General features: G+C 48.5%; 1 protein-coding gene across 3 annotated transcripts in view; it reads right to left on the reverse strand.

Annotated features, from left to right (window-relative positions):
* LOC144770959 (uncharacterized) overlaps nucleotides 1-26,813 on the reverse strand; it is a 267,516-nt gene that overhangs the window by 200,909 nt on the left and 39,794 nt on the right. For all 3 annotated transcript variants that reach the window (XM_078655812.1, XM_078655811.1, XM_078655810.1), the window contains one exon: nucleotides 5,609-5,704. In XM_078655812.1, coding sequence (XP_078511938.1) covers nucleotides 5,609-5,704 — 96 coding nt within the window. The remainder of the gene's footprint in view (nucleotides 1-5,608; nucleotides 5,705-26,813) is intronic.

The following is a 26,813-nucleotide window of genomic DNA, read 5'->3' on the forward strand; positions in this document are numbered from 1 at the left end:
AGAAATGCCAGCATTATTCAATAAATGTCCGTCCTGTGGGATGAAAATGGCAAAATCAGACCCACAAATGTCTGTATTGTGTGTGTACAATCTTAACAAAATCCTGACAAGTGTTACTACTGCCAACATTTTTCCAGAAGGACACTTCAAAACAGAGAGAAGATCACGCTGCATGCGTTGCAGGAGAGGGGAATGGGATCAACAAGTGGCCTTAGAGGGTGCCATGCGTTCAACAAGCATTAGCAATGCAATAGGTCTCGCATTAGGAAAGTTAGAGCTATTGGTCTTGTAAATGACACATTTTTTATTTATGTGTTGGTTTTGAAAATAGCTAAATTAATAGCTTTGTCATTTACAATGCCAAGCTTCGATCCACTCCATCATCCCTGAGACCCTCTCTGCTCTGACTGCGCTCATTAGTGCTCCACTCGGATGTTCTTCGCACTAATTGAGGTGCTGCAGACATTGCAGAGATTAACTGTTCAGTGGCTTTTGCGTCGGTTGAGGAGCCCTGAACAACAGTCGTGATATGGCTCGCACAGGCTATAAAGCCACCTAAAATGACTGAGATGTTCTGTGCAGTAGCAGAGAGGTCACGTGCACTGAGGTTGTGCTTCCGTAGCTTGGTATGCTCTGTGCTCTCGCCAAGATGATGCTCTGTGATCCGGATTTTATGTGGTGTTTTTGAGGCTCAATGTGAATGAGCAACACAAGATGGTTTGTTGACGACTCTTGAGTCCAGACTAGCCGTTGTTTCTTTCAGTACGTTTGCTGTGTGATATGGATCAAGTAATGGATTATTCTGAAAGCATACAGGCGGCTCTCCCCTCTTTCACGAAGCGCGCGCAGCAGGAAGACGCACGAGCCTGGAACGGCGCTGACGCGCACCAGCCTCAAGCTTCGATCCACTCCATCATCCCTGCTGACGTTCCACATATAGAATCACTGCACACCAGGGGTGGAAGAGGCCTCAAGCTCAGAGGCACGTCGGGATTCCCGAAGCGCGTCACAAGGCCGTGTCTGCAGCCCGTGCACCTGTGTGTCAAGAATGTGTGTCAGGAACACTAGTCTAAGGCACTGTGATTCAGACGCGTGTGGGAGGAAAGGGACGGGTAACAGTAACACCAAGTAACTTAAACACCAATGGGCTAATGGAAGCTTTTCACAAGCGATCCTAGCATCCACTTATCAACAAGAGCGCCTACTGTATGCCCCACAGTAAGATTACTCTGACACCGTGGAACATCGCAGGAGCAGGCAAGATTGCATTAGAGCCTGAATCAGAAACCCACTTAAGATCATTTGATATAAGACGTCTCCAGGAGACCTGGAGCTGTGGAGAAACACCACTCATGGGTTACTCAAAATTCTATAACCCAATTGTAACCAGATAAACATAAGTAAAAAATAAACACCGCCTTCGGGTGAAGTCCGCGCTATATAAAAATGCATAAATACATAAAGAAATAAATCCCGCCTTCGGGTAAAGTCTGCGCTATATAAAAATGCATAAATAACTAAATTAATTAGTACCGCAAATCACCGCCGTCACTGTGCCGGCCTGCGACCAGGAAGTCAGGCAGGCCGGCGCGACAACAGGAAACAGGAAGTAGGAGGGCGGGAGCCTACCCCGCCTCCAACGGAAGAGCCGCGATGGGAGCCGCGTTTCAAGCACCGGAGCTGGCAGGAGCCGGAGCCGCGTTTGAAGCACCGGAGCTGGCAGGAGCCTACCCTGCGGGTGCCGAAGGAGGGAAGAAGAGTCCTGCTGCCGGGCCCTGCAGCTGAGGAGAGCCGCCGCACGAATGAAGCCGGTGAGTGGGTTGCTGAGCGGGGGGGGGGGGAGCATGTGTGCGTGCGCGCGAGTGCGGGGGGGGGCGGGCTGTGTATGTGTGTGTGCGTGCGTGTGTGCCTGGAGTGCGTGTGTGTGACTGTGGGGGAGGGGGGTGTGTGTGAGCGAGTGTCTGTGCCGTGTGCCTGTATGTGTGTGCCTGCGTGTGCATGCGCTCGCCTGTGTGTGCGCATGCAGAGGGGTGGGGGCTGCCTATATGTAAAGCGCTCTGATACCTGATTCGGTTCGGGGCTGGGAAAAAAAAAAAAAAATAAATGGCTGAGTTACTCTGTGCATGCGCGGGTGAGACGCGCGCTCCCGCGGTGAAAACTGCGAAGGAAACGCTCGTCCACATCGGTGTCCACATTCCCATTAACGGGCAACAATAGTTGTCGAGACAGACACTCTCAATGCTCACGCATTGAGAGTACGTCTGCTCGACCTAAAAAGCCCTCCTCATGTGACAAACAAGTATGCAGGGGTAGAGCAGAGAAGAGTAGAGACCTCACTCGGCCTTGCTGTCGAAAGAGATCACCGTCTAGGCAAGTACCTGACTGAAACATAGATGGCATGCATCGACGTTGAAGGGAAGATTGCCATTGAGGCAATTAGCGCCTCTGCCTACAAAAGGCAAGTCGACGTCCAGAACCCTCGCTGGAGCATGCTCGGAGGACGTAAGACCTGCAAAGCGCAAGTCGATGCCGAAAAGCGGACTTGGGTCAACGTCGGGAATGTGTGCTCATCACCACTCAGCGACTACGCTGCAGCGGTCTGCATCCAGAACTCCACCGCCGTCGGCGCATACACGGTCGGTGTCGAGAGCGTCCCCGTTGGGCGAGCGCATGTATTTGTCGAGAACTCTACCAATGGGATATAGGCAATCCAGAGAGTCACCGTCGCTGTCGCCTCATTAAGGTCACCTTTCGGCATTGAGAGGCCTACCTCCTTTTTTTAGTGAATTTCTAAGTTTATTTTAAATGCTAATTCCTAACTATAACGTCCCCGAAACCTGTGTTTTTTTCAGTGAATTTTTTAAGTTATTTAAATACTCATTTCTAACTATGCCTACATTAGGTAGGACATGCACAGAAAGAGGAAGAAAGGAACAGAAAGAAGCAAGAGAAGTGCAGAAAGAGGAAAGAGAGGTGGAGAAAGAGGAAGAAAGGTGCAAAAAGAAGCAAGAAAAATGCAAAAAGAGGCAACAGAAGTCCAGAAAGAGAAAGAAAGGTGCAAAAAGAAGCAAGTGGAGTTCAGAAAGAAGCAACAGAGGTGCAGAGAGAGGCCTACTTCGACTGTACCTTTCTACAGACTCATACAAAGTAGCCTAATCACTAATCCTTCTCCCAAGATGTATTAAACCTCACTTTTCTCTTGAAGGTTCACTATTCATCGACTGCTCAGAATGTTAGGCCTACCAAATCTAAAACAGCAATCCTAACCATATCACTGTTGTAAGTGTGACCAAGTTTGTGAAGGTCTGCATGCGTGCGTCTCTGCTTTTACCAAGTGACATGTCACATAAAAATAAACATACAAATACTTGAATACCTGGGTTTCAAACAACATACTCTGTAAATTTGTGTACAAAAAGGTAGAAGCAAGAAAAGTACAGAAAGAAGCAACAGAGGTGAGGGAAGAGGGGTGTTGAAAGGCAAAAGAAGTGTAGAAAGAAGCAACCCCATATGCCCGAGCATTCCTCTTTGCGGTCTCCCAACACCACAAGGGCATTTATCAGCCCACAGACTGGCACTATGGGAAGAGGGTGGAATCACGACTTTAGGCTCCTTATTTAATGATAGAGCTTTAATGCATCATGCTGAGCTCGTACACACATATAACATATTGAACACACTATTTGTGACCCATGGCCATATCCTACACTTTGTCCGTAAGCATTGGCTCGTTGAGCAATGTGAGCCCTCTACATTCCAATTGTTACAAGCCATTTAGTTAGATGGTTATACAGGGGCCTGAGAGAACATTGGGAAATTCCGCTGTCGCCTCTTCGGCAGAAATGGGCAACAGATATTGTACGCGCCCTTACAGACCTGTACTGGTCAGCTGAGCTTTCTGTAGGTTATTATTCTTAAGCAGTGTACTGGCCAGCTGAGCTTCCTGTAGGTTATTGTTCCTATGCAGTGTACTGGCCAGCTGAGCTTTCTGTAGGTTATTGCTCATATGTAGTGTCATGGTCAGCTGAGCTTTCTGTAGGTTATTGTTCTTATGCAGTGTCGGTGAGCTGAGCTTTCTGTAGGTTATTGTTCTTATGCAGTGTACTGGTCAGCTGAGTTTTCTGTAGGCTATTGTTCTTATGCAGTGTACTGACCAGCTTAGCTTTCTGCAAGTTATTGTTCTTATGCAGGGTCATGGTCAGCTGAGCTTTCTGTAGGTTACTGTTCTTATGCAGGGTCATGGTCAGCTGAGCTTTCTGTAGGTTACTGTTCTAATCAAGTGTACTGGTCAGCTAAGCTTTCCGCGGGTTATTGTTCCTTTGCAGTGTACTGGCCGGTTGAGCTTCCTGCAGGTTATTGTTCTTATGCAGTGTACTAGCCAGCTAAGCTTTCCGCAGGTTATTGTTCCTTTGCAGTGTCATGGTCAGCTGAGCTTTCTGCAGGTTATTGTTCTTATGCAGTGTACTGGCGAGCTAAGCTTTCTGCGGGTTATTGTTCCTAAGCAGTGTACTGGTCAGCTGAGCTTTCTGCGGGTTATAGTTCTTATATAGTGTCATGGTCAGCTTAGCTTTCTGTAGGTTATTGTTCTTATACAGGGTCATGGTCAGCTGAGGTTTCTGTAGGTTATTGTTCTTATGCAGTGTCCTGGTCAGCTGAGCTTTCTGTAGGTTGTTGTTCTTATGCAGTGTCATGGTCAGCTTAGATTTCTGCAGGTTATTGTTCTAATGCAGTGTACTGGTCAGCTGAGCTTTCCGCAGATTATTGTTCCTATGCAGTGTACATGCGAGCTGAGCTTTCTGCAGGATATTGTTCCTAAGCAGTGTACTGGCGAGCTAAGCTTTCTGCGGGTTATTGTTTCTTATGCAGTGTACTGGTCAGCTGAGCTTTCTGTGGGTTATAGTTCTTATATAGTGTCATGGTCAGCTTAGCTTTCTGTAGGTTATTGTTCTTATACAGTGTCCTGGTCAGCTGAGTTTTTTGTAGGTTGTTGTTCTTATGCAGTGTCATGGTCAGCTTAGCTTTCTGCAGGTTATTGTTCTAATGCAGTGTACTGGCCAGCTGAGCTTTCCACAGATTATTGTTCCTAATCAGTGTACATGCGAGCTGAGCTTTCCGCAGATTATTGTTCCTATGCAGTGTACATGCGAGCTGAGCTTTCTGCAGGATATTGTTCTTATGCAGTGGGAGCATGAACTTATCCATCTTTATGATATACTTTATCCATCTGGCAGGAAGGTAGCTGGTGGCACTGATGCCACAAAATATATTTTTCATCGGTTCAACTTAGTGGAAGTCACAAGTTAGAATGGATTATAGCTCAGTGGTACAGGGAGAACAATTAAGAGCATAGAATTTTGGAGGATTTCCACAGCGACAATGGAATAACGAAGGCAACCAGGAAATGATCAAGTTGGAGACACCCGTCAAGACGAGGTGAGCACTTGGCTCTCTTTGGAATATCATAACCATACCAAACTTGTGTATTTTGTTAGAACAGAAGAAATCAAACCACTGCCAGGCTCAGAGATGCAACAGAAGACAGATGGGTTATGGGGCAGAACATGGAAGTGTGGGTGACACACCCAGCCTTTGACCAAAGCAAAAATACCTTTATCTGAGCCAACACTGGGGCTGCCGTCAAATCCACCTCCATCCGCACAATCCAGAAAACCCACTTCTACCTTAGTGGGGTTGAGAACAGATTCTGTAGAAGACAAAAAAAATAGTTGTATTTCCAGATGAATTGTGTGTAATGTATTATAACAGTTGTTGAATCCGTTAATACAGTATCAGAATGCAGTGGACACCTCAGACATAAGGTCTTCCCTTCAATCAAGTTGTCACAGACTCACTATAGCGTGATAATAGCACTCTATTTCTGGAAAGAAAAACACAGACTCCAAGATCCTGCTAACAAGTCCGCACCTCATGTCTTTGCTTTGCAGACCTGGAAACATGCATGCTTCAAGAGCTCACATTTCCTTCAAGAATACCCGGATTTAGACCCCCCAGATGAATAAAAACATCCGTAGCAGACACGGAAGAGCCCCTCCTCTAAAGGGATGAAGATAAGACAGCCCTCTTACTTCTTGTATTGTGCGCAGCAACTGACACATCTAATCACTAAAGTGCGTAGGACAGGATATAAAATAGGTGGGAATAGTGGCCATTGTGCTTTCTTTGCTACAAACTGTTTACTTCAAATGCAGTAAAAAACAAGGCATTGAAAATGCAATAGGTCTCGCCTTTGATTAAGTTAAAGCCATTTGCTTTGCTAATGGTATTGTATAGCAAAGCACATGGTTTTAATAAATGAACGGCGAGATCTATTGCATTTTCAATGCTTTTTTTGGCGTCGCTAATTGCGTACACAAGCCTTGGGCAAACTGCGACAGCGATAGACTGTTCGATGAGGCGAAGGGCGCATTATCATAAGGGCGCCCTGACTCACTCCGTCTCAGCGAGAGTGACCTCCCTCGCCGCTCTGCCACGGATACTTCTGAAAGGTCATGTGTGTCTTAAGAAAACAAACCTTTCTCAGGTCTACGCTTCAACTCACCCCATAGGGGTATCATGGCAGTGACAGAAAAAAAGTGATGTTTTTGTTACCCAACTCAACTGGGCTCATGTCATCGACCTTGGAAGTATGAAAGCCTGAGAGGCCCTGCCGGGATTTCTAACAGGAACATTAATCACTAAAGTTATCATAGCATTTTTATTGCTGTCTGAAAGCTAGACACACAAGTTTGTAACTCTGCAGCAGGTGCTCTTAAATCTTAAATTATTGCTCAACGCAGCGACCCCCAAGTTAGTAGGTGTATTGTGAGCGGTTCACAGGTGTTTATGTGTATGAATGTTTGCATGTGTGTGCACGTGTGTCAGTGGGTGCTTGAGCAGGGTTGACTCGTGTTTGTATGAAAGTATGCACGTATGTCAGTGGGCTCAAGGGCAGGGTTGACGGCTGTGAGTATATATATTATTTACATGTATGCATGTGTCAGTGGGTTCAAGGGCAGGGTTGACAGCTGTGTGGGAGTATATACATGTATGTATGTGTCAGTGGGTTCACGGAAGGGTTGACAGCTGTGTGTGAGTATATACATGTATGCATGTGTCAGTGGGTTCACGGAAGGGTTGACAGCTGTGTGTGAGTATATACATGTATGCATGTGTCAGTGGGTTCACGGAAGGGTTGACAGCTGTGTGTGAGTATATACATGTATGTATGTGTCAGTGGGTTAACGGGAGGGTTGACAGCTGTGTGTGAGTATATACATGTATGCATGTGTCAGTGGGTTCACGGAAGGGTTGACAGCTGTGTGGGAGTATATACATGTATGCATGTGTCAGTGGGTTCACGGAAGGGTTGACAGCTGTGTGTGAGTATATACATGTATGCATGTGTCAGTGGGTTCACGGAAGGGTTGACAGCTGTGTGGGAGTATATACATGTATGTATGTGTCAGTGGGTTCACGGACGGGTTGACAGCTGTGTGTGAGTATATACATGTATGCATGTGTCAGTGGGTTCAAGGGCAGGGTTGACAGCTGTGTGTGAGTATATACATGTATGTATGTGTCAGTGGGTTCACGGAAGGGTTGACAGCTGTGTGGGAGTATATACATGTATGCATGTGTCAGTGGGTTCACGGAAGGGTTGACAGCTGTGTGGGAGTATATACATGTATGCATGTGTCAGTGGGTTCACGGAAGGGTTGACAGCTGTGTGTGAGTATATACATGTATGCATGTGTCAGTGGGTTCACGGAAGGGTTGACAGCTGTGTGTGAGTATATACATGTATGCATGTGTCAGTGGGTTCACGGAAGGGTTGACAGCTGTGTGGGAGTATATACATGTATGCATGTGTCAGTGGGTTCACGGAAGGGTTGACAGCTGTGTGTGAGTATATACATGTATGCATGTGTCAGTGGGTTCACGGAAGGGTTGACAGCTGTGTGTGAGTATATACATGTATGTATGTGTCAGTGGGTTCACGGAAGGGTTGACAGCTGTGTGTGAGTATATACATGTATGTATGTGTCAGTGGGTTCACGGAAGGGTTGACAGCTGTGTGGGAGTATATACATGTATGCATGTGTCAGTGGGTTCACGGAAGGGTTGACAGCTGTGTGTGAGTATATACATGTATGCATGTGTCAGTGGGTTCACGGAAGGGTTGACAGCTGTGTGTGAGTATATACATGTATGCATGTGTCAGTGGGTTCAAGGGCAAGGTTCACAGCTGTGTGTGAGTATATACATGTATGCATGTGTCAGTGGGTTCAAGGGCAGGGTTGATAGCTGTGTGTGAGTATATACATGTATGTATGTGTCAGTGGGTTCACGGAAGGGTTGACAGCTGTGTGGGAGTATATACATGTATGCATGTGTCAGTGGGTTCACGGAAGGGTTGACAGCTGTGTGTGAGTATATACATGTATGTCTGTGTCAGTGGGTTCACGGAAGGGTTGACAGCTGTGTGGGAGTATATACATGTATGCATGTGTCAGTGGGTTCACGGAAGGGTTGACAGCTGTGTGTGAGTATATACATGTATGCATGTGTCAGTGGGTTCACGGAAGGGTTGATAGCTGTGTGTGAGTATATACATGTATGCATGTGTCAGTGGGTTCACGGAAGGGTTGACAGCTGTGTGTGAGTATATACATGTATGCATGTGTCAGTGGGTTCACGGAAGGGTTGACAGCTGTGTGTGAGTATATACATGTATGTATGTGTCAGTGGGTTCACGGAAGGGTTGACAGCTGTGTGTGAGTATATACATGTATGCATGTGTCAGTGGGTTCACGGAAGGGTTGACAGCTGTGTGTGAGTATATACATGTATGCATGTGTCAGTGGGTTCACGGAAGGGTTGACAGCTGTGTGTGAGTATATACATGTATGCATGTGTCAGTGGGTTCACGGAAGGGTTGACAGCTGTGTGTGAGTATATACATGTATGTATGTGTCAGTGGGTTCACGGAAGGGTTGACAGCTGTGTGTGAGTATATACATGTATGCATGTGTCAGTGGGTTCACGGGAGGGTTGACAGCTGTGTGTGAGTATATACATGTATGCATGTGTCAGTGGGTTCACGGGAGGGTTGACAGCTGTGTGTGAGTATATACATGTATGCATGTGTCAGTGGGTTCACGGAAGGGTTGACAGCTGTGTGTGAGTATATACATGTATGCATGTGTCAGTGGGTTCACGGAAGGGTGGACAGCTGTGTGTGAGTATATACATGTATGCATGTGTCAGTGGGTTCACGGAAGGGTTGACAGCTGTGTGTGAGTATATACATGTATGCATGTGTCAGTGGGTTCACGGAAGGGTTGACAGCTGTGTGTGAGTATATACATGTATGCATGTGTCAGTGGGTTCACGGAAGGGTTGATAGCTGTGTGTGAGTATATACATGTATGCATGTGTCAGTGGGTTCAAGGGCAAGGTTCACAGCTGTGTGTGAGTATATACATGTATGCATGTGTCAGTGGGTTCAAGGGCAGGGTTGATAGCTGTGTGTGAGTATATACATGTATGCATGTGTCAGTGGGTTCACGGAAGGGTTGACAGCTGTGTGTGAGTATATACATGTATGCATGTGTCAGTGGGTTCACGGAAGGGTTGACAGCTGTGTGTGAGTATATACATGTATGTATGTGTCAGTGGGTTAACGGAAGGGTTGACAGCTGTGTGTGAGTATATACATGTATGCATGTGTCAGTGGGTTCACGGAAGGGTTGACAGCTGTGTGTGAGTATATACATGTATGCATGTGTCAGTGGGTTCACGGAAGGGTTGACAGCTGTGTGTGAGTATATACATGTATGCATGTGTCAGTGGGTTCACGGAAGGGTTGACAGCTGTGTGTGAGTATATACATGTATGTATGTGTCAGTGGGTTCACGGAAGGGTTGACAGCTGTGTGTGAGTATATACATGTATGCATGTGTCAGTGGGTTCACGGAAGGGTTGACAGCTGTGTGTGAGTATATACATGTATGTATGTGTCAGTGGGTTCACGGAAGGGTTGACAGCTGTGTGTGAGTATATACATGTATGCATGTGTCAGTGGGTTCACGGAAGGGTTGACAGCTGTGTGTGAGTATATACATGTATGTATGTGTCAGTGGGTTCACGGAAGGGTTGACAGCTGTGTGTGAGTATATACATGTATGCATGTGTCAGTGGGTTCACGGAAGGGTTGACAGCTGTGTGTGAGTATATACATGTATGTATGTGTCAGTGGGTTCACGGAAGGGTTGACAGCTGTGTGTGAGTATATACATGTATGCATGTGTCAGTGGGTTCACGGAAGGGTTGACAGCTGTGTGTGAGTATATACATGTATGCATGTGTCAGTGGGTTCACGGAAGGGTTGACAGCTGTGTGTGAGTATATACATGTATGTATGTGTCAGTGGGTTAACGGGAGGGTTGACAGCTGTGTGTGAGTATATACATGTATGCATGTGTCAGTGGGTTCACGGAAGGGTTGACAGCTGTGTAAATGTAAATGTAAATGTAAATGTACAGGAATTTATATAGCACAAATCACCGAGCGGTTTCTAAGTGCTTGCTTAGGGAACCCGTCCTGGTATTCCCCTGTGAGATAACCCCGGCAGGGTATCTGCAAGGTGAAAGCCAGGCATCCCACCGCGAGGGGCCGTTGTGGAGATTAAGCAAGCTATTGCCCAGAGTCTCAGAGTGTGAACCCGTGAATCGAGTAGGCACCGGAGCGGGAATTGTCGAGTCCATGGACATTTTAGGACTCAAGACCCCGCCGAGCCGGGAATTGAACCCTGGTCCCGGGCTGACCTCTGCTTCCAGGTCTGCCTCCTCTAACCAGTGAGCCACACTTCTCCACCTCCACACTTCTCCACCAGCTGTGTGTGAGTATATACATGTATGCATGTGTCAGTGGGTTCACGGAAGGGTTGACAGCTGTGTGTGAGTATATACATGTATGCATGTGTCAGTGGGTTCACGGAAGGGTGGACAGCTGTGTGTGAGTATATACATGTATGCATGTGTCAGTGGGTTCACGGAAGGGTTGACAGCTGTGTGTGAGTATATACATGTATGCATGTGTCAGTGGGTTCACGGAAGGGTTGACAGCTGTGTGTGAGTATATACATGTATGCATGTGTCAGTGGGTTCACGGAAGGGTTGACAGCTGTGTGTGAGTATATACATGTATGCATGTGTCAGTGGGTTCACGGAAGGGTTGACAGCTGTGTGTGAGTATATACATGTATGCATGTGTCAGTGGGTTCACGGAAGGGTTGACAGCTGTGTGTGAGTATATACATGTATGCATGTGTCAGTGGGTTCAAGGGCAAGGTTCACAGCTGTGTGTGAGTATATACATGTATGCATGTGTCAGTGGGTTCAAGGGCAGGGTTGATAGCTGTGTGTGAGTATATACATGTATGTATGTGTCAGTGGGTTCACGGAAGGGTTGACAGCTGTGTGGGAGTATATACATGTATGCATGTGTCAGTGGGTTCACGGAAGGGTTGACAGCTGTGTGTGAGTATATACATGTATGTATGTGTCAGTGGGTTCACGGAAGGGTTGACAGCTGTGTGGGAGTATATACATGTATGCATGTGTCAGTGGGTTCACGGAAGGGTTGACAGCTGTGTGTGAGTATATACATGTATGCATGTGTCAGTGGGTTCACGGAAGGGTTGACAGCTGTGTGTGAGTATATACATGTATGCATGTGTCAGTGGGTTCACGGAAGGGTTGACAGCTGTGTGTGAGTATATACATGTATGCATGTGTCAGTGGGTTCACGGAAGGGTTGACAGCTGTGTGTGAGTATATACATGTATGCATGTGTCAGTGGGTTCACGGAAGGGTTGACAGCTGTGTGTGAGTATATACATGTATGTATGTGTCAGTGGGTTAACGGGAGGGTTGACAGCTGTGTGTGAGTATATACATGTATGCATGTGTCAGTGGGTTCACGGAAGGGTTGACAGCTGTGTGTGAGTATATACATGTATGCATGTGTCAGTGGGTTCACGGAAGGGTGGACAGCTGTGTGTGAGTATATACATGTATGCATGTGTCAGTGGGTTCACGGAAGGGTTGACAGCTGTGTGTGAGTATATACATGTATGCATGTGTCAGTGGGTTCACGGAAGGGTTGACAGCTGTGTGTGAGTATATACATGTATGCATGTGTCAGTGGGTTCACGGAAGGGTTGACAGCTGTGTGTGAGTATATACATGTATGCATGTGTCAGTGGGTTCACGGAAGGGTTGATAGCTGTGTGTGAGTATATACATGTATGCATGTGTCAGTGGGTTCAAGGGCAAGGTTCACAGCTGTGTGTGAGTATATACATGTATGCATGTGTCAGTGGGTTCAAGGGCAGGGTTGATAGCTGTGTGTGAGTATATACATGTATGCATGTGTCAGTGGGTTCACGGAAGGGTTGACAGCTGTGTGTGAGTATATACATGTATGCATGTGTCAGTGGGTTCACGGAAGGGTTGACAGCTGTGTGTGAGTATATACATGTATGTATGTGTCAGTGGGTTAACGGAAGGGTTGACAGCTGTGTGTGAGTATATACATGTATGCATGTGTCAGTGGGTTCACGGAAGGGTTGACAGCTGTGTGTGAGTATATACATGTATGCATGTGTCAGTGGGTTCACGGAAGGGTTGACAGCTGTGTGTGAGTATATACATGTATGCATGTGTCAGTGGGTTCACGGAAGGGTTGACAGCTGTGTGTGAGTATATACATGTATGTATGTGTCAGTGGGTTAACGGGAGGGTTGACAGCTGTGTGTGAGTATATACATGTATGCATGTGTCAGTGGGTTCACGGAAGGGTTGACAGCTGTGTAAATGTAAATGTAAATGTAAATGTACAGGAATTTATATAGCACAAATCACCGAGCGGTTTCTAAGCGCTTGCTTAGGGAACCCGTCCTGGTATTCCCCTGTGAGATAACCCCGGCAGGGTATCTGCAAGGTGAAAGCCAGGCATCCCACCGCGAGGGGCCGTTGTGGAGATTAAGCAAGCTATTGCCCAGAGTCGCAGAGTGTGAACCCGTGAATCGAGTAGGCACCGGAGCGGGAATTGTCGAGTCCATGGACATTTTAGGACTCAAGACCCCGCCGAGCCGGGAATTGAACCCTGGTCCCGGGCTGACCTCTGCTTCCAGGTCTGCCTCCTCTAACCAGTGAGCCACACTTCTCCACCTCCACACTTCTCCACCAGCTGTGTGTGAGTATATACATGTATGCATGTGTCAGTGGGTTCACGGAAGGGTTGACAGCTGTGTGTGAGTATATACATGTATGCATGTGTCAGTGGGTTCACGGAAGGGTTGACAGCTGTGTGTGAGTATATACATGTATGCATGTGTCAGTGGGTTCACGGAAGGGTGGACAGCTGTGTGTGAGTATATACATGTATGCATGTGTCAGTGGGTTCACGGAAGGGTTGACAGCTGTGTGTGAGTATATACATGTATGCATGTGTCAGTGGGTTCACGGAAGGGTTGACAGCTGTGTGTGAGTATATACATGTATGCATGTGTCAGTGGGTTCACGGGAGGGTTGACAGCTGTGTGTGAGTATATACATGTATGCATGTGTCAGTGGGTTCACGGAAGGGTTGACAGCTGTGTGTGAGTATATACATGTATGCATGTGTCAGTGGGTTCAAGGGCAGGGTTGATAGCTGTGTGTGAGTATATACATGTATGCATGTGTCAGTGGGTTCACGGAAGGGTTGACAGCTGTGTGTGAGTATATATATGTATGTATGTGTCAGTGGGTTCACGGAAGGGTTGACAGCTGTGTGTGAGTATATACATGTATGCATGTGTCAGTGGGTTCACGGAAGGGTTGACAGCTGTGTGTGAGTATATACATGTATGCATGTGTCAGTGGGTTCACGGAAGGGTTGACAGCTGTGTGTGAGTATATACATGTATGCATGTGTCAGTGGGTTCACGGAAGGGTTGACAGCTGTGTGTGAGTATATACATGTATGCATGTGTCAGTGGGTTCACGGAAGGGTTGACAGCTGTGTGTGAGTATATACATGTATGTATGTGTCAGTGGGTTCACGGAAGGGTTGACAGCTGTGTGTGAGTATATACATGTATGCATGTGTCAGTGGGTTCACGGAAGGGTTGACAGCTGTGTGTGAGTATATACATGTATGCATGTGTCAGTGGGTTCACGGAAGGGTTGACAGCTGTGTGTGAGTATATACATGTATGCATGTGTCAGTGGGTTAACGGGAGGGTTGACAGCTGTGTGTGAGTATATACATGTATGCATGTGTCAGTGGGTTCACGGAAGGGTTGACAGCTGTGTGTGAGTATATACATGTATGCATGTGTCAGTGGGTTCACGGAAGGGTTGACAGCTGTGTGTGAGTATATACATGTATGCATGTGTCAGTGGGTTAACGGAAGGGTTGACAGCTGTGTGGGAGTATATACATGTATGTATGCATGTGTCAGTGGGTTAACGGAAGGGTTGACAGCTGTGTGGGAGTATATACATGTATGCATGTGTCAGTGGGTTCACGGGCGGGGTTGACTGGTGTTTGTATGTTTCAATAAATGCACGTGTGTTAGTGAGTTTATGGGCGGGGTTAACAGGTGTGTGTGTATACATGGGAGTACGCGTGTGGGTACCCGGGCCGCGCCTGACACCACTGACCTGCACCTAGCTCAGCCGCTGGAACGACGCCAGCAGGTACCTCTCGCTGCCCACCATGTACTGCTGGGGGGAGAACTCCTGCTCGAGGCGGGAGAGCTGCTCAGGGCTGAGATGGTGCGGATCCGCTTACACTTGCCGGCCCTGGAGCTCAGTGCCGGGTAGCAGTACTGGGGCACGGGGAGTCCTGTGAGGAACGAGAGAGCGCTGGTAAGAGACGGAAAAGACCATTGCATGCAAAGGAGTAGAGTGGATGCGACGGCCTTACACAAATAGTTTGCGCTTTCTTACAGTAACCCCAAGCATCTGCACCGTGTGCTGCGGCCGCAATTGTTTTTTATTTGTGTTCCTCCGGGATCACTTCAACAGAGTCATGGTCTAATTTGTTTTCCCAGCGTAGCATGGCTCCCATATTCTGCGCCATTGCTACATGCCAACATTTAGGAAGAAGGAACATTTAAGAAAATCGGGATGCATTTCTCCTATTGTTTTCGATTGAAGCGCAATCAATTTCAGGCAGAAGACATCTAATATAACGCCATTTTGTTTGAGGGCATAAGATAAATAAGCAACAACTATGGCATCATTGTATATATGATATTGAAAATACTTCAATTTTTAAATGATGCAACTGAGATAGAACTATAACGAGTCTGTTTGACGTTACCTCAAAGGCAGTGAGCAGTGGTACTGCCGCAGAGTTCAGATTTATCTGTTCATCGATGGTGAGGGCAAAACTGGAGAGCCCGATAGGAACCCGTCTTAGCACCTGCTTTTTAGAACTGCTACTTCTGAGCACCAGCAAGACCCAGCCCACTTAAACCCCTGCTACAACCTTCCGTGAGAGCACTCCGTTATGTGGCGCAAGTGAGACTGATTCCCGTATGCCTGTGTGTGACTGGTTAAAACTTCCCAAGACGTTCACATGCGTTACTAAGAGTAATCCCTCGAGTGATCAGTGTCTCCAAATGTTTTCCGACAAACTGGGAATTGACCCTGAGACCACAGGCGACCTTCACCTCTCTGAACAAGTGCAAGGTGGAGAAGTGTGGCTCACTGGTTAGAGGAGGCAGACCCTGAAGCAGAGGTCAGACCCGGGACCAGGGTTCAATTCCCGACGCGGCAGGGTCTTGAGCCCAAATATCCACGGACTCGATAATTCTCGTTTCGATGCCTACTCGAATCACGGGTTCACACTCTGCAGCTCTGGGCATTAGCCTGCTTAATCTCCACTACGGCCCCCCCGCGGCGGGATGCCTGGCTTTCACCTTGGGGAAGCCAGGACGGGTTCCCAAGGCAAGCGCCGAGATGCCTACGGGTAATCGAGCGCTATATAAGAACGCATAATAATAATAATAATAATAATTAATGCACTGAGATATTTTACCTGCGGATGCCCATATTTTATGAATCTCAAAACGTAGCTAGCTAGGACTTCTATGAACCAGAACCGAAAGGGCCAGCGCTAGGAGTGATGGACAGTCAGGGGGCATGTTTGGAGGGTGGGACTTAAGGTAAGGCACCCAGACACGGTGCTGTCTCTATCTCACTGCATAGGCTGCTCCTCTACCTGCCATGTCAAGACTCGGTCCCAAGCACCCATAACAGGACCACCTCCCACACTAGCTAAGGAGCTTCCACTCAGGAGGCCCCACTGCGGAGGACCATCGAGCGGTTCCCCTCGGAGCCTTGACCCACTTACCGCTATCACCATCTCGGCAGGTAGAAGCGCTTGGCAGTCCTCTCCAGTACCGCACATAACTCCTCGGCGGCCATTTTCCGCTCTTTCGATGGTCAGCCTAGGTGAGAGGAGTGTATGCAGCCATCAGCTCTCGGCGGCCGCTTCTAACCCCGCACGGGCATCTCCTGTCACTAGTAGCAGACCTACTGCCGGGAACTACCATTATGTACGACGGGTGGGGGGCGAAGAGCTATGATGATAATCGCCAGTGGCAGTTATCCCGGATACAACCAGGCACTACTGGTATTATGGTTGGGATTGTCACAGAAAACATTTTTTAGGTCTGACACGCCTGCTTTCGGCACATTGCGATATTCGTTTCGAAGGAGCACATGAAAATGCAGCTGCCTCCATTTGGAAAGAGAGCATGCCATGGCATCTGACATAGCTAAAAATAGCACGCTCGGTCTGCACCATGCCTTACATGAGCAAATTATCCAGTTATATTTCGGCTTTAATTCCGCGGCTCACAGTGCAATCTGGTTCCATGTTTGGTTAAAATTCAGCTTCGTAGCACGCGACGATTATAAAGCGTTAAGCTGCATTGTCAGAAAAATGCCCACGCGTTTATCATGCTGCTCAAGACAGAATCGGACCGAAAGAACCGCTCCCTTTCCAAATCTAGATGCTGCTTTTGGAATATAACAGGAAAAGGCACAAATGCAGGCAAATGATACAAATCGCCGGAAGAGTGCGGCCAAGCTAATTGAGGAACAAGCGCTCGCCAGGCAGCCACGGTTTATTTTTGCATCTCGCTTTCACTTTAAAGCGAAAGCCAGATAAAAAAAATAAACACACCGCGGAGCTTGTCTTTATGGGGCCATGTGTTTGAAACACATGGCCCCATAAAGGTAACCAAGCTTTTACGACGGGAGGAAGACAGACGAGCCCGTGCAAGTGGGCCGTCTGACAGAGAGAAAATTCTACGTCAGACAAAACTCTTTCCCAATGGCAGGCCACCGTTTAGCATAAACTGTGACGCCGGCCAATGGGAAAGAGGGGCGGAGCTTAAAGCCCGATACTGAAGCTCCCTCAAAAACATAAAATCTCGCCAGCGAGACTGCGCATGTGCACAGCCCACACAGGCGAGACCAAAAAAAGTCTACAAAACACAAGACTGCCAGAGTGGCTCGCTCCTCGCTTCAGGCAGAGAGGTCGCTCCCAGTGTCTCTTGCAGGCATCTGGTATTAGTCGCGCTGCACTGCTTAACTTGCCTTTAAAAACGCTTTCTCATTGCCTGCTGTGTTAATTATATCGTAGCGCTGCTGTGTTTAGCTGCTTACTGTGCAATTCATACCATTTCCTTGTGTGCTTTAGATCCTAGCGCCGCTCCGCTTGACTGGTCAAACTGTGCAATTTGAATTTGTTTTTGTCACATTTCGCCAGCTGTGTAGCTTATTTTGCGCTCTGCCTCGCTAGCGCTTGATTGTGTAATTGCCCTCTGCTGTTGTAGCCTGTTAGCGCATTTGACTCCAGCGCTCCGCTCTGCTCCCCCCTCCGCCTCCATTTTGTTTGTTGTTGTCCTCGTGTGCCCGCCCCGCCTCCCAGCTGAGACGCCCTCGCCCCTCCCCCTCCACTCTCCATATATGACAGGAGTTCCCGCGCGCAGCGTTCACGCGCAGCGACCGCGCCCAACCCGCGCCGAAGGTGCGCCAAAGGTAAGCCCGTCTACGCCCGTCCGCGCCTGGACCGCGCCCAGCGCCAGACCCCCTGCCCCTCGCGCTGCCCAGCCCCCCCGCACTACCTACGATGCCGCCACCCTCCTAGCCCTTAACCCCGGTCGCGCCCCCAACTGCGTTCAAGCCGCTCCTGGACGCACCCATGGACCGTTCTCCTGCTTCTCCTGCAAATTTAGCGGCACCGACAACATCTCCGCTACGACCACACCACAGATTCCCGACCCCAACCACCTACAATGCATCCTTCTCAACACCCGCTCGGTCCACAGGCACGCCATTGACCTTTGGAACCTACTAGACACCATCTCTCCTGACGTCGCCTTCCTAACGGAAACATGGATGAACGCTTCATCCGCCCCTGACATCGCCATCGCTATCCCTGACGACTATAAGATCACACGCAAGGACCGCACCGACCATACAGGAGGAGGAATCGCTATCGTCCATAAGAAATCCATCCGCATCTCTACCAGCTCCGACGCCAACCTCGCTAACTCCGAACACCTTCACTTCCAGATCCACATCGACCCCAAGACAACTCTCAGAGGCACCCTCCTCTACAGACCACCAGGACCCCGCGCAAAATTCAGTGAAGACATCACGGACTTCATCACCCCACACGCGCTCCCCTCCAAAGACTACATCCTTCTGGGAGACCTCAACTTCCACCTTGAAAAGATCAACGACCGCAACACCGCCACCCTCTTAGACAACCTCGCCAACCTCGGACTTAAACAACTGGTCACTTCCCCCACCCACATCGCAGGTCACACACTCGACCCCATCTTCACCTCCAGCAACCATGTCTCCTTCAGCCACACTACGGATCTCCTCTGGACTGACCACAGCTGCGTTCACTTCACCTACAACAAGCCGAAACCCATCACCCACCTCCAACCAACTCTACAAAGAAACTGGAACAAAATCACCACGGATCAGATCTCCACATCGCTCCTTCGAACCTCCCCAGCCCTCTCTTCTAACGCCAACGAAGCCGCCTCCAACCTCTCCCTTTGGTTATCCAACACCGCCGACACCTTAGCACCACTGAAAAAACGTCAACACAAACTTGGCAACAAGAAGGCCTCATGGTTCAACGATGATCTCAAGAAGTCCAAGAAACTGTGCCGCTCCCTTGAAAAGGCCTGGGAAAAAGACCCATCCACCATCAACAAGGACGCCTTCAAAAGCGCCACCCGTACTCACCACCAACTGATCCGAAAAGCCAAGAAAACAGCATTCAAGGATCGACTTGACAACAACGCCCACAACAGCAAGGAACTTTTCAACATCGTCAAGGAATTTTCCAACCCCTCGGCCAACTCCAACGACATCACCCCCTCTCAAACCCTCTGCGACTCCCTAGCCTCTTTTTTCCACAACAAGATTGCTGACATCCACAACAGCTTTGACAACCAACCCGGAAGCCAACCCACCCTACCATCTGCTGACCATCTTCCCCCCGTAAACACCCTTAACGACTGGAACCCAATCTCCACCGAGGACACCATCCGCCTGATGAATTCCATCCACTCTGGATCCCCCACAGACCCATGCCCTCACCACATCTTCAACAAAGCAGACTCCGTCATAGCTCCGCACCTCCGAGACGTCATCAACTGCTCCTTCAACTCCGCTACCTTCCCAGAAGACTGGAAACACGCTGAACTCACCGCCCTTCTGAAAAAACCAACAGCAGACCCCACCGAACTCAAAAACTACCGCCCCATCTCGCTTCTTCCATTCCCGGCCAAAGTCATCGAGAAAGCCGTCAACAACCAGCTCGCCGCCTTCCTCGAAGCCAACAAATCACTCGACCCCTCACAATCTGGCTTCCGAGCCAAACACAGCACTGAGACCGCCCTCATCGCAGCAACAGACGACATTCGAACTCTACTGGACAATGGAGACACAGTCGCCCTCATCCTCCTCGACCTCTCTGCAGCCTTCGACACAGTCTGCCACAGCACCCTTTTACAACGCCTCAGAAACATCGGAATCCAAGGAAAAGCACTGGAATGGATCACCTCGTTCCTCACCGGAAGAACCCAGAGAGTCCGCCTCCCACCATTCAAGTCCGAGGCCTCTGAAATCATCTGCGGCGTACCTCAAGGATCCTCACTCAGTCCCACCCTCTTCAACGTATACATGAGCCCCCTCGCGGCCATCGCCTGCCAACACAACCTCAACATCATCTCTTACGCGGACGACACTCAACTGATCCTTTCTCTCACCAAGGACCCCAGCACCGCCAAAACTAACCTACACGAAGGAATGAAAGAAGTCGCCGAATGGATGAAACAAAGCCGTCTGAAACTGAATTCAGACAAAACAGAAGTCCTCATCTTAGGTACATCCCCCTCTGCATGGGACGACTCCTGGTGGCCGGAAGCCCTCGGAAAAGCACCCATCCCGACAGACCACGCACGGAACCTTGGCGTCATCCTGGATTCTTCACTCTCCATGAACAGACAAGTCAGCGCCGTATCCTCTTCCTGCTTTAACATTCTTCGCATGCTCAGAAAAACATTTCGCTGGATCCCCTCCGAAACAAGGAAAACAGTCACCCACGCTCTAGTCACGAGCCGACTGGACTACGGAAACACCCTCTACGCAGGTACCACCGCTAAACTCCAGAAGAAACTACAACGAATACAAAACGCCTCAGCCAGGCTCATATTAGACATCCCACGCAACGAACACATCTCTGGTCACCTTAAAGACCTCCACTGGCTACCCGTCAATAAGAGGATCACTTTCCGACTGCTTACCCACGCACACAAATCACTCTACGACATCGGACCAGATTGCCTCAACTCTCGACTGTCCTTCTACTCCCCCTCCCGCCAACTTCGCTCTTCCAGCCAAGCCTTCGCCACTGTACCTCGCATCAACAAGACCACCATGGGAGGCAGATCCTTTTCATACCTGGCTGCCAAAACATGGAACTCACTCCCCGCTTACCTTCGCCTCACCCAGAATCACCTAGCGTTCAGAAAGCAGCTTAAAACGTGGATATTTGACAAATAATCCTCCTCCCCTTCCTAAGCGCCTTGAAACCCTCTGGGTATGTAGTGCGCTATACAAATTTTATGACTTGACTTGACTTGACTTGGCGCGTGGTGCTGACCGAGTAATCTTCTCTTTATGCTGCTCCACTCTCACCCCGGAGAATTAATGGGTGAGCATGGCAGAAAGTGCTTCATGCAGACATCCAGTGGACACAGGTGAGGCAGAATCAATTCCTGCACACTTCGCTATCTTGACTTGAGCTCAGTGCACAGCATGAGGGAAAGAAATCAGATTCATTTGTCTCGGGAAGAGTTTAAACAAATGGTAAAGGATCTATGAACCCAACGCATCATAGAACCTTTAGAGTCATCCCAGTGGGTGGCTTCAATCATAGACGCACATAAAACAAGCATTGGCATAGCCAATAGGTCTCGCCTTTGGGACCTTATAAGTGTTTAGCCATGCAACAGTTGATGTTGTTGCAAGAAGGATATTGTGCTAGATAACTAAACACTCATAAGGCCTTAGAGATGAGACCTATTGGCATGACAATGAGAACAAAGTATGAATACCGTAAGTGTGTGGTTATACAAAAGATTCTCAAAAATACAGTGACATATTCCATATAAATACTTATAAAAAAACATGTGACAATAGACGCGTTTAAAAAATGCTCAGCCTATACAAGGGAGTATGTAGAACTTGTTAAGGAGTGCGTTCAGACAATTAATCACCCGCCTTCATGTGTGTGCGAGGATGTTAGACCCTGGTTGGGGAACGCGTTCTGACTTATAGTCATCCACCAACATGAATATGTGTTCAATTGCTGGGGGGGTGAGCTCAAGCTTGATAAAGTCTAGTGCCTCTGAGTGTGTGTGTTGGTTTCTAATCCTATTTACAGCGAACCTATACATTCTGTGAGCGACCGCAGGCGGTACCAACGTCATAAAGAAAAGTAGATGAAAAGAACAAGCGAAAGTGTGCTCAGCACATGTACATACCATTAGTGTGAGCCCAGGCCCACCGTCAAGGGAAAACTGTGGGAGGCGGGACATGGGCGATGAAAACAGAGGATGAGAATGCGGGAAGGCGGGTGCGGGAGAGACAGGGGGTTTGGAAAGAGGAGGGAGGAGGGGCAGCGTCATCTGTCCGTACATAATAAGTAACGCCTCCTACCAAGTTGCCATGCCCGTATATGGTGGCGCCTAGGAATATACGCATTTGCAGGTGGGGGAGCCGTCCACGTTTTGGCTCCACAGGGGGCAGAGAGTTCATACTACCAAGGATATGGCCCATCGTTAGTGAGATGAGGTTGGCCCCATGCAGGGTCTAGGTAAAATAGGGTCCAGAGAATGGGTGGCTCCTGTAGGGGCTCCCCAAGAACAGTTGTAAATTGTGAGCGTGGCGCAAGAGTGTGCTGGCTGCGCGCAAAGGAGAGGAGAAGACTCACATACGTGATCCGGCACTGCTGGGGGCACGGTGGGTGCTAGGGGATAAAGGTGGGTTATGTACGTAGTGACTTAGGATAGCCTGATAAGCGAGACCACAGGGGAAGGGGAGAAGCCCACATGTGTGAACTGGGCAAGAAAGCAAACGTGAACTGGGGGAGGGGGGAGACAGGAGTACAGGCGTTATCGCGGCTTGGGTCTAAGAAGAAATTAAAATTGCGAAAGCAATCCCAGAATAAAGGGCAAATAATATCGAAGGGATATGTCAAGGGCGGCAAAGGATAAACACGGATAGTCTGGGTGCCGAGCGTGTTAAAGGCAAGGATCTTATCGCAGCACATATATAAAGCTTGACTATGGGGCACAAAGAAAATAAAAACAATAAAAGGAAGAGGGAAATTGGAGCGTGATCCCCGCCAGAGACCAAAGTAAGATATCAGTCCGAGCCTTGGTGCCGAGCAGTCAGATTTGCGGGAAAGCCGGCAGCGAGAGGACGTACCTGAATAACTAGCAGCAGCCGTCGGCTCCGTTCGTGTGAATGGAGTGCCGGATTGGGAGCTGTAACTTATATGTTAAAAAGCGCAGGGAAGTGTTAGTGGCGTGCGTGATGTTAAGGAGCACAGTAGGAGAGGGTGAGGTCTACTAGTGGCTAAAGGAGAGGCGGATGAATCAGAGCCTAAGGTTGTGCGTCTAGTCAGTGGCAGCGTCAGCACAAGGGGATGCAGTGAGTGGAAAAGGAGTAGGATAAATTGGCGTTCCCGTTTGCAAGTCAGAACAATATCCAGTGTCAGTACAAGTAAGGTACTGGGCCAGTGACCCAGTGGGGGCAGCACAAGTCAGAAAGAGGGGAGGACTGGGTGTGTGCTCAGAATCGGCACTCCCGTTTGCAACTGAAAACACTGAGCAGTGTCAATACAAGTAAGGTACTGGGCCACTGACCCAGTAGAGGCCGCACAAGTCCAAACAAGCATTGGCCACGAAAGTCATCGCGATCGCTGTAAAAGCGAAAGTGATCGCGAAGAAACACGCAAGGGATGCGCACGCAAGCTCGCGTGCTTGTGCGCGTTCTAGTAAACTGGTCGCCGCTTTGGGAGCACTTCCCAAAGCCCTACTAAATGTCTCTCCGAGCAGCGCATGTGCGCTGACTCAGCGAGACCTAAAAAATCAGGTGACATCAGGCTCTATGCAGACTTGAGAACCTTGAACGTTAACATTTTAGTTAACTGCACCTCCTACCTAGGGTACAGGAAATGCTAACTGACTTAGGCAGTGCAAAGTGGTTTTCAGTCATTGATTTGAGATCTGCTTACCATGAGATTGCTTTAGATGAGGCCTTTCCAGAGCAGATTGCTTTTGTCAAACTCTTTGGTGCCTACAAATATCTAAGGCTGCCTTTTGTGCTGGCATCACCTGCCAGTGTTTTTCAAAAGCTTATGGATGTTTGTTTGCTGACATTAAAGGGGTCCAGGCCTACCAGGACGACATACTGGTCTTTGCAGATTCTCTAGACGAACACCATATCATTCTTACAAGAAGGTAGTAGCGTTCCCAACTTGGGAAAGGACAGCACATCAAACAGGAGAACAAATATCTAAATGTCGAGTAAATGGCGTGATAAGTAAGCAATAGCTGTAGGTAAAACCACTTGGCACTACCCAAGTCAGTTAGCATTTCCTGTATCCTAGGAGGTAGCAGTCTACTAAAATGTTAACGTTCAAGGTTCTCAAGTCAGCAAAGAGCCTGATGTCACCTGATTTTTTTATGTGCGACTATGATTGAAGCCACCCACTGGGATGACTCTAAAGGTTGGATGATGCGTTGGGTGCATAGATCCTTTACCATTTGTTTAAACTCTTCCAGAGACAAATTAATCTGATGCACCTTGTGAACAAATGGTTTAGCATTAGGTTTGAGTTTGGTTGTGGTGAACAAAACTCGACAGTCCCAGCCTGTTCACTGAAGAGCTTCTTGTTCTTATCTAGAAGGGTCTCAAGTGGTTCCTCCAAGCTACAACAGCTTCTCACGCATGTCACCTAGCATAAATGAAGTGTCTGAACCAGGTACAGACACATTTTGGCCTGGTCCTGCCAGCCAATAACGTTCTTACCTTTGAAGACAACGTACACTTTGGTAAAGGTTTTCCTACCTAGACGCATCTTTGCTGTAAAGAAACCTAGCATATCAATGGGTTTCTCACCGAATGTATTCGGATGAATACCAGGTGAGATAGAGCTTCCTCTTGACCTCATTTATCATAGAAAGTTGTGTCTCAGAGAATAGTAATTTGCGTGCCTGAGTCCGCAATTAGCTGCAAGGAAAAATCATCAATTATGGCATCACAAGTAGGACCTTTGACAGATGTGCATACCATATTACAATCAACGGTCAAAACTACACTGCTGATGGAATCTGTGCATGAGCCAGCTTCCACTTCAATGTTGCTAACGTGCATGGGATCTTAGCTACTCCTGCACACCACTTGGAAGTGTCCTTACATTTTGCAAGATCTGCAACTTTTGCCCACTGAGGGGCAACCAGTACAGTTGCTACCAAGGTTCTTGGATCCTCATCAGTAACAGTATGTCAAGGCCTTCTTTGTATTTCATCTCTATACAAAAGGCTTTCCTATGCTCGGAACTGCACACAAAGTAGCATTTTCTTGTTCTTGATCTGTGCTTGACATCAACCTGACAGTGATGCAGGATTTGAAACTTTGAGGATATTAAAGATCTTTCTATGCTCTTGGCCAGGTCCAACACTTCATTAAGGGTAAGGTTGCGACAACTGAGTAGTCGCTCTGAATCTTCCTGAAAGCACAATTAAAAATGAACTGGTCAGGGCGAGGGGGGCGCTAGAGAGCCTGGCGCAAGATGGCCGCAGATTAGTGCTGCTCTGCGGACCGGGGTAATCCTGATCAAAGTGACCACCCGACACACGAAAAATGCACCCCACATTGGGGAAGAGGAGGTGCATTGTTTGTGCCCTGCAGCATGACCAGTCACAGCGCCACGACAACGAATTGCCGTAAGTCGACGGGCCATAAGGGGTGTGAAGAACCATAAAATGGCAGCCACCTATGGAGCTGTGGCGGCGATATACTACAACTAACCAGCCCAGCGGGGCATTGCGGTGAAACTCGGGTGGCCGCACAAGAAGGTGGCTGCCGGCTGAATCACAGAGACTGCCGTCAACTTTCCAGAGGTGCAGGGTGACTGCTGAGTCCAATCGGAGAACCTGGGGTGCAGTGTAGGCAGCCTGCTATAACCAAGCTCTGTGAGGTGAGCCGCTGCCGCAGTGGGTGATGCCTGGAGCGATGTGGGAACCGGCCAGCAGAAGAGAAGTGAGGGAGAAGTAGGCGACCACCCGCTGCGGTTCCCGGCTCTCTGGAGAGAGGCGAGGCAACTCAGCTACGGAGGGGGGATGGGTGCTGAGTCGCGAAGGACTGGCTGTGCAGGCTCTGGTGGGACTGCACATAGGCATTGACTGTAGGGCCTGATAGGGCCAGAATCTGGCGCAGAAATTGACGAAGGTGTGCCAGCCTGTGGTCCCGGACAGCCCTGCACCTCGGGAGGTCAGCCAACGCTGTCAGTGCTAGACTACACCAATGAGTTGGGCCTACTACGCATTGTAAACACAGAATAGCCCCTTCCCCCCCCAGGAGCTACTGAGGTGGGGCCCTCTACGGACAAACGGAGTGGGGACTAAAACAAACAACGAAAATAAAAACATACTAAGAAAATAATAAAAAAGAGAATACAGGGCTGTATCCCTGGCCCTGCAAAACGGAGAGGACCCACAGGTGGCACCGGTAACAGCAGGCTGTACATTTGAGCCCATTGGCAAAATATAGGTAAAATGGACAAACAGTCTTGCCTCACCTTTGAGGCCAAGCGAACCGCAAAGCCCCATAGGCCAGTCATGTCAAACTCGGAGCACAGTCCACAGTGTTGCCTGCAATCTATAGATGGAAAAATACACATGCTAAACCTACGTATTGACCATATCGTGGCCAAGCCAAGAAGAATAATAATGGGAGGCAGAAGACAAGTTCCAGAGCACCCAAGAGAAATGTCTCAATATGGAGAAAGTTTTGGAGATTATCCAGGCCAAAAATAAAGACCACAAAGCAAGGTCACGCCGGAACAATCTTTGGATTACTGGGGTTCCTGGTGGCGATGCCGGACCCAGGGCTCCCACGAGCCTCATTATAGCGCAGGTCCAG

The sequence above is a fragment of the Lissotriton helveticus genome, chromosome 7 (genome assembly GCF_964261635.1).
Source record: "Lissotriton helveticus chromosome 7, aLisHel1.1, whole genome shotgun sequence".
Lineage (NCBI taxonomy): Eukaryota > Metazoa > Chordata > Amphibia > Caudata > Salamandridae > Lissotriton > Lissotriton helveticus.